Raw genomic sequence first — 9,124 nt, 5'->3', positions numbered from 1 at the left:
ATTAAACGACAAACGCATGGTCTAAATAAACAAAATGACACAGAATCCTTGCCAGAATCATACCTAAATATTATTCAATCTCTTTCCCCCTCCTAACAATGTCCTTGTCTCCTTCATTATTATTTTCTTTCCTATTTCCTTGTTTTCTTGTCATAACGTCGCTTGATGTCGATAGAGTTAAAACGTTATATTCAAGCGCATCATGGCTTAGTTAATTTTTATTGTACATAACTTTTATTAAACATAGTTTTGTTAACTGAGTGATCCTACCGTTGTCCGCTTTACATCATTGAGACAATATGAGGTATATATGTTATTTAATTTACATTCTCTCTAATCTTATTTATAAAACATGTACATCGTTTATTTAATTCATAACGCAACGTTAATTTATTATTTATTCAGATGGTAGAATTGCGATTTTGATCTCGTCAATATTTTTAAATATGGACTGGTTTTTAAGAATATAACAAAATTCTCACTGGACATTATATTTTGACTGATTTTCTGATTATGTATGTAAGATGTTTTATTTTTGTACATTGAAAATGACCCGATCGGTGTCGAAACGTTTGATTTTTGTATATATATACGTTTATTAAAGATCTTATATTGTAGTTGGCTCGTTTGCCCTTGTTTTATTTATTTATTAAAAAAAAAACGATCTTTTTGATATTTTGTGAAGTTACATAAACATAAATGAAGACTCATCAGATATCAAAATTTTTTATGAAATTTATGAAGTGCCACGGCGCGAATTAAAAATTGCGCATAAATGCGGTTTATAGCTTCCAAAAGAATGAATCTTTACCTTCAATTTGCTTTTTTTATGAAGCTTCGTACGATTTTTTTCCACCGAGTTATTCAATGTTGAAGCAGAAACAACCCTTTTGCTTCGATGTTGAATAACTTAATGAAAAAAAATCGTACAAAGATCAATAAAAGCAAATTAAAGGTAAAGATTCACTTTTTCGAAAGCTATAAATCGCATTTGTGCGCAATTTTTAATTCGCGCCGTGGCACTTCGCAAATTTCGTAAAAAATTTTGATATCTGATGTGTCTTCATTTATGTTTGTGTAACTTCACATATCAACAAGACCGATTTTTTAAGTATCGATCTGAAAAGTAGAGGTTTCAAGCTTTAAAATGCTTTTTTAAACATCTCGATACGATACCTTTTGACGAAGTTATTCTATCTTGAAATTTGCCTATTTTTATAGGATGGAACAAGTGATCCTTTAATTTTGTTGAGTAGTGTAATTATGTTCAAAATACGTTTAATAAATTTTAAAAATTAATTGTAGATGTGTTTAAACTTTAATATAAACATTTGAAATTCGATACATTTTTCAAATTATTAAATAAATCTTATAAAAATATTAAAAACGTTTTATAAGACGTCTTTTTACTAATTCAAAATACAAATTTTTATACAAGACACTTCGACGGTTTAATAAACGTGTTTAACATTAATAACGTCTATTTAACGTTTTAAAAACCATAAAAACATACCAGCTAAATGTTTCTTTAAATATTCATTAAACATAAATGGTTTGCATCGATAGCGTACCTCTCTACTAGTCTTAATTCTAAAAAACCAGCAGGTAAAAAGTACACATCATTCTATAAATTTAATATATTTTTTGACAAAAACTAGCTAAAGAATTATAATTTATATAAGTCTATATTTGTTTAGTTGCTAGTTTTCCTGTTTGCTGAAAAACTCTTAATATGCTGGTTGCTATAATAAAACCAGAAACTGACACCGAAAATTTTCGGTCCGGATAACAGTCCGAGGCTAAATCCAACTTTTGGTTTCATTTTTTTGACCGTAACGGATAACGGTTATCGAGTCTCTCTCTCTCTCTCTCTCTCTCTCTCTCTCTCTCTCTTCATTTAGATTTCGGTTTTTTCGGTCTTTTTCAGTTTCGGTAATTATATACTTGTAACGTCACTGTTATAACTAAAAGAAATGGTACGGACACCGAAACTGAAAGTCGACTATAAGCCTTGGACCATAATCGTAATCAGGCCAAAATTTTAATCCATAATATAATTTCGGTTCGAATCCTTGAAAACGTGTAACTTTGCTTGACTACGCATATAGCAAATTGCAGCATGAGCTTGCACTTGCAACTCCATCTAGCCATCGTCGACTGTGCTTATCGTAACTCGGCTGCACCGAGAAACGATAACAAAACGATGGCGAGTGATACACAGAGTGCTAAAATAGCAACTGAATTGCAACTCCGCTACCATGTTACGTGATTCACGAGAGACATTTAATCTAAATTACCGTCGCAATTATCTTTATTTTTTATTTTTTTAATGGTATTGCCTTAAATTCTATAACAAAATAATTTAATAAAATATTATTATAAAGGTTGAAATATGTATTGGAAAGTAAAGAAAATTTTATTTAAAAGCGTTATTCATCCATTCGCTTTCATTAGTGTCGACTTGCGCTAATAATTTTCTTATTCGTCACGACGTAATTATTCTTACATCCGGTCAGCACACTTTCTCTTTCGGAGCTTTCGGAGCTCGATGAACGCGCAAGTCGTGTTCCAATTTCACACACATACACAGACACTCATCCATTGATACGTTCCCAATTAGTCTCTCTATGAGTCATCCCATTACATAGATATATATACAATTGATAAAAACTTAAAATATGTTATAAATAACGATGATGTTACAGATCTAAATCTCTCTACATTTCTCTCTAAATCTCGCAACATTTTCAAGAGATTCAGGAGGGACTCGAAGAACTGCAGAAGCGCTTGCTCCAGTTGGCTGCGGTAAACGACCGTGGTGAATTAGTGAAGCGTCAAAAAAGAAAAAGCTGGAAAATTAGCCGCGGTCCAGCGAGTTAAACGAGCGATCGCACGTTGGAAGCAGCATGAGGGAACAATAAATTATCGACTCCCGGCGAGATTATCGTCTCGAATACCGCACATGACGTGTTCCGGCCGGCGCGTCGCGACGGCGCCGCGATCCGCCTCGATTCGCTCTCGGTGAGCTCACTCCGCTTTCGATTCGTCGCGGATGACGTTATCCACGACGGTATACGCGTATCGTACTCCCAACAGTCCCAACACTGTCCCGTGACGTGGTTTAACCCCGACACCACCGCCTCTCCGACCGCATTTCACGGACGACGATCGAAGCGACTACACGACGGAGTATACAGCAAAGCGCGCACGTCCACCTGATTCCGACACATCAGCCGCGCGAGACGAGCGAGTGAAAATAGTTGCACAGTGCGAGCACGGACTTGACCCTCCTTGAGTCTTTTCTACCAGCTCTACCCCAGCCCAAGTGGAAGGTACACCGATACCGATTGTCTCAGGGAGGGTGAGTAAATTCGAATAAATCGTTATACGATTTTCTGCCGCGTAAAAGAGTTCGCGGTTCGTGCTCATTATGTAACACACGATCTGAAGTCTGTTTTTTTATTTAGTTAAGCTAGCGTACACGTTCTGTATTTAAAGTGAAATACAGATATTTGTTTGATACTTGGCAAAAGCGACAAGGAAAGTTGAGATGCGGTCGAATGCAGCAATAAAAAAAACAAACTTCTAAACGCGGAAGTAGATGTATTAATACGTCGCCGCGAACCATCGATAGGAACCGTCGGCCCCGCTAGCGATTGAAAGGTGCTGCGTAGTCGCGAGGGATCGATTGGAGCGCGCGACGCGTGTTGACGTCGTCATCGTCGTTGTTGTCGGCGGCGGTGGCGGCGACGGCGCGACTATATATTTTCAGGTCGCACGGATATAGTTTCTTCGAGGGTATTCCCGGCCCGACGATTTTGCGTCGCACTGATGCGCGTGAGTGCGCGATCAGGTGCGCAAGTTACGATTTACCGCACCGTGCTGCGCCGCTGCCACCGCCGCCCGCCGCGACCGACACTCCGCAACCGCATGATGCAACCCGCACCGATCTGTCGAGGCCGAGACTGCCGAGAGTGCGAGAGTGCCGAGACTCGGATTGAAGTAGTCACATGCGCCTGAACGCCAAACAGCGAACATTACGTAACCAGTCGGCCTAATCTAGTCGGACTATAGCTTTTCCTGCGGTGCACCTTGTCCGCCCACCGATAAGCCTTGGAAGAAAAAAAACCATGTCTAATGAGTCAGTTTCGCAAAGAGTGGTATATCACGAGGGAGAAAAACGAGATAAAGACTATAATGAGTCTTATTAATCCGTACAAAAGTGGATAAATTGAAAGACATTTTCAAGGTTTTTTTGTAAGTACGATGGCGATATAATATATCGGAAACAACAAGCTGTTTGCTTTTCTCGATACGATCGAGTTAACGTGTAATTGCCAAAGAAAGCACGGAAAGATAAGATAAGTTGCATATAGGAAGTTGCGTGACGTAACATTTTAGAGCAGCTCGGAGATGACTAAGCATAATAGCGCTCGAAATATATCGTAAATCAAGATAGACACCATATTTTACTGAAAGATAACTAGCTTTAAATTCACTAAACGGATACGGGAAAAGAAGAATGCAAAATTTATCGAACGTTTTACATACGCCACAGATGTAATCTTATAATCCATAAGATAAGATCAGTCCCTCGGTTTATAATATGATATATTATCATGATGAATTACTATTTCGCTTATATTGCTTAGCAATGTGAAGATTGGAATGGATGTTTACCGATTACTAGTTATCAGATTATATATACGTACGAACATTACCATATAATTTTCTCGGAATTATGAATCAATACAATGTCTAGAAAGTAACCCTTTACTAAATTTATCTATTTAATTGTCTGTACTGAAGAATTTTATTGATTTAGTAAAAGGCTACTAAATATATCTACATTTAATAAACTTTAATGCAATATCAAGTTGATCGATTGTTATTTGTTATTATTTTTAATTAGTATTTTGTTAGTATTTTTTATTATTAATATTAATCCAACAATCATTTAATATTAATATTAAATTAATGTATTTATATTTATATTTACATTATAATATTATTGATATTACACTATTATCATTATTACTGTTATTAGTATTATTGCTATTATTATTATTAATAATTGGATTTTTTGTATCAAATTGTGTTTATTAATCAATGCGATTACTCTTTTAGGTTTCCAAAATCCCTCCCATCTACGAACGTTCAACAACCAGCAACATTTCAGTTGAGGAAGGAGGTGTTATTAACGTAAGTACTGTTCCGAGAAAAGATCTCGAGAAAAAATCCGGAACAGTGAAACATCGCGCGTTCTGGACCTGGACAATCGGATATTGATGGGAAGATGCAAACGTTTCAGGTATCAAAATCATGCAACCGTCAGCAGTTCCCGTTATCTGTTACTCGTGGCGTGAGATCGCGGCCACTGGGAGATGCCACCTCGACGAAGGTGGAGACAGTTCCTCTGCTAAGCCCGACGATGGAGTCCGAGCTTTTGAAGGAGCCCTGGGTATTCCCACGCACAAAGGCAAATCTTACGAAAGAAGAGGACCCTGTGACACTTTCCGCCTGGGAAGAGGACTTTCAGGATCTGAGCGGTTGGTGCATGGATACGTTCCAGGGTCAATGCGATTTTCATATAGGTGAATCGGCTACGTTTAAACTATCAGGTATACATTTATATACGTAAATAACTTTACTAGGCCACGGAATTTCATTAATTCGTCGGCAACGATATAATCGACGCAGAACATTGCATTGATATGGATTCGCTTTATTCCAGATACGAAATACGAGGGTAACGGCGTTTCGATTGCAAAAGAGGAAGAGTTGTTAAAAGATTTGACGAAAACGACTGATGAGAAGTTGGATTTGAAGATGGATACCGTTAAGACGACTAAAGAATCAAATGACAATCGTCATTTGCTGCTATCTCCATCGGAACTCGTTAACGAATACAGATTAGGACATAATAATGAGGAAAACAATGCATCCAGCTCGTTAATGTCACCAGAATCTATAGCATCTAAGAGCACCTCGCCGAGCAAACAGTATGATGCAGATGTTAGCGCGCCACTCCAATCCAAGAGTCATGATTTGAATTACGCTTGCCCGATGTCACTTAACACCGTTGCAAATCAACGCGAAACATGGGATGAATTACGCACGATCGAAACAACTGGATCGGATACTTTCGACTTATTGTCGTACCTTTGGGAGGTACGTTGACATATGGAAAAAACGGTTTTGCTGAAAGTATCTTAAAATTTAGCTAGATCTGAAAATAATTTTGGACCATCAAAATAATTATATCGGACGCTCAAACAAGATCAAAACATTGTCAGATTTTTTCAGCATTGCTCATTATGTTCGAATTTCTTACATAATTATTTTGATGATCCAAAATTCTTTTGAAGCCTGTATCTAGCTAAATTTTTAGATATTGAGACAAAACTGTTCTTTTCGTGCAGATTTAGCAGAAGTATTTGATCGTCCAATCGTTAACTACTCATATGGTTTATTCTAAAATTGATTTTTATTACAGGATGAAATACGTTCGCTGGAAAATAATATATCTACCGATTCTTCGGCGATGTTGAAAGTTAGACCGCACGCAACAACGCCGTCGTCAGTACGATCATTTACCTCCACAAAGATAAAAACGGAAGAAATCGACGAACCGCCGCCACGTCGAAGGATGGAGACCCGTGCAACATCGACGATAACTTCGTCCACGGCCAAGTCTCCCGTAGCGTCGTCTCGAAGATCGGAGAGAACAAGGATAGCGACCATTAAAAACAAAGAGAGGAAAAAAGTCGCTGTTATCAGTACAAAGACGAAGGATAAGAACGGGAGGAAAAGATATTACGAAGAAAGCGATTCCGAGGAGGATGTCGCCCTCACCCAATATAGGGAGTGCCGTGAGAAAAACAATGAGGCTTCGCGAAGATCACGGATGAACAAGAAAGCTAAGGAATCGGAAATGACCAGGAAAGCGACCGATCTGGAAAGGGACAACAAAATACTGAAGATGAAGGTCGAAGAGTTGGAGAAGCTGGTGACGTCGATGCGTAACGCGTTATTACAATCTGCTTTAAAGAAAGAATTTTAAGTACGCGTTATTTAATATTTAGACGTTCTCACGACCTGTCGCGCATAATCTAATTAACCACGTTTGTTATGTCTTTCCGTTATATCATGCATGCGCCATTATTACGCGATGTCTTTTAGCACGAAAGAGCTATATGAATTTCAACGTTGAACTTATTTGCCTTAATTGTCTTAATGTGGGATTAAAAGCGTTCTTGAAAGCTTATTATTATATCGTTATTTTGATATTATTTTATCGAGAGATGTTTTTTTTATTTCTCCCGCCTCAGTATCTATTCTATATATCGTTATGCAATTTAATTGTCCCCCCTAAACTAATCGCAAACTAGCGATAAATTAATTGTACGCTACTGCAATGCGTTAAAAATGTTTTTACAATGCGACATTTGGCTTGCTGTATGTCGGTACGCTGAAATATATTAAATAAATATTTATTTTGTTATAATAAACGAGAGAAAGCGAGAGATAGAAACACCGAAATTAGAATGTATTTTACGTAATAAACACACACACACACACCACACACACACACACACACACACACACACACCACACACACACACACACACACATACACACACAAAATACTTATAAGTTACTTTGTGTATAAGTACTACACGAGCGAAGAGCAAGCATACGATTTTAAATGATAATATTGTATCGAGAAGATTTTAATCCGAACAAAATCACATGATCATATTTTGTTCAGCCTTATATTGTACCTGAAAAAGAAGAAAGGAAGAGCATATAGAGAATCCTTTTGCAGAGAGAAGCATGTAATTGGTGATACACACAGTTTTCTACTACTTAGTGTGGATTCAACGATGCTGAGTAAACAATACATTGTAACAAGTAAAATCCAATAAAATTCTTTATTTTGAAAAATCAACCCAATATTCGCACGTCATTCTGCGTGCGCATTGCAAATAGCGACGCGTTAAAAATAACAATGGCGTCCTTTATGACTCATTCTTTTTCTGGTTTCTTTTGCACGCTATGTCTATTGACGATGCCAGCCCTATATCAATTCACGTTAAGAGCTACGGCACGCGAGATATTTCCGTAGATCATTTACTGAGGACAATTATTAAAATATGTATAAATGATCGTCGAGATATGCATACATACCGATATATGAATGAAATTCCGCGACGCGACGAGATAATTACAAAATCGATAGCCATGTATGTGAAACGGTAGTACATAAATGAATTGCCACTCTTACAGAAATTTAATACTGGTAGTGATTAATTATTTATTTTAAATATTAAAAGCACCGTTATTCACTGGTTTTACACACATAAAAATGTACACTGTATTTCAAATATTAATTACTTGTTTCAAGTATTTCAAAAATTCATATATCCGCAAATCTATCATAAATCCATCACAATTGCATTAAATTCTAAATATATTTTGAATCCTAGTAAATTGAATACCTACTTCAATATTATTTAATACACCAAGATTATCAAACAAATTTGAATTGCTTATTTTATGAAGTTGCTTCTTTGACAAAATTTTATATAATATTTTCTTGTTATAAGTATATTTTAAAACTATTACTAAGAAAATATTCTTTGTTAAAGATAACAGTTACTTAAAAGAAAAAAAAGGAAAACCGAGTAATTACTAGATATACTTTTCTTAATAATAGAATGACATTTTTATGTGCGTATATGTATTTATGTAACATGTATTAATGTAAATTATTCTACATGTCGTACGATCCGAAATGAGTTATCAAGGTACACACAAAAAAATATATACTGTATTCAAATATATATTAGTTACCTGCTTCAAATATATTAAGAATTCATTTTTTTTTTTGCAAATCCATCATAAGTTCATTACAAACAAATTTATTTAAAATGTATTCTAAATCTTGGTAAGTTTAATATACACGGTGGGCCATTTTACGAGACCCACCCAAATTTCTTCGTCGGTAAGGCAGATACAGAAAAATAGTTCAGACAAAACTTGTTCAGGACAATGGGGGTCATTTATCTGTGTTAATGATTTTGACCTTCAGGTCGATTTTTAAGGTTATTTGAAGGTCAAG

The 9,124-nt window shown here is 36.2% G+C and overlaps 1 protein-coding gene across 1 annotated transcript in view; it reads left to right on the top strand.

Annotated features, from left to right (window-relative positions):
• Window positions 1-7,607, top strand: part of LOC108725227 (uncharacterized) — a 13,846-nt gene extending 6,239 nt beyond the window's left edge. Inside the window, exons 3-7 of the mRNA XM_018452115.1 lie at window positions 3,310-3,361; window positions 5,128-5,202; window positions 5,312-5,621; window positions 5,735-6,171; window positions 6,497-7,607. Coding sequence (XP_018307617.1) covers window positions 3,310-3,361; window positions 5,128-5,202; window positions 5,312-5,621; window positions 5,735-6,171; window positions 6,497-7,063 — 1,441 coding nt within the window. The 3' untranslated portion in view covers window positions 7,064-7,607. The remainder of the gene's footprint in view (window positions 1-3,309; window positions 3,362-5,127; window positions 5,203-5,311; window positions 5,622-5,734; window positions 6,172-6,496) is intronic.
• Window positions 7,608-9,124: the final 1,517 nt, after the last annotated feature.

The sequence above is a fragment of the Mycetomoellerius zeteki genome, unplaced genomic scaffold (assembly GCF_001594055.1).
Source record: "Mycetomoellerius zeteki isolate Tzet28-1 unplaced genomic scaffold, Tzet1.0 scaffold332, whole genome shotgun sequence".
Classification (NCBI taxonomy): Eukaryota; Metazoa; Arthropoda; class Insecta; order Hymenoptera; family Formicidae; genus Mycetomoellerius; species Mycetomoellerius zeteki.
The sequence above is the reverse complement of the archived record's forward strand: the minus strand, read 5'-3'. Positions and strand labels throughout refer to the sequence as shown.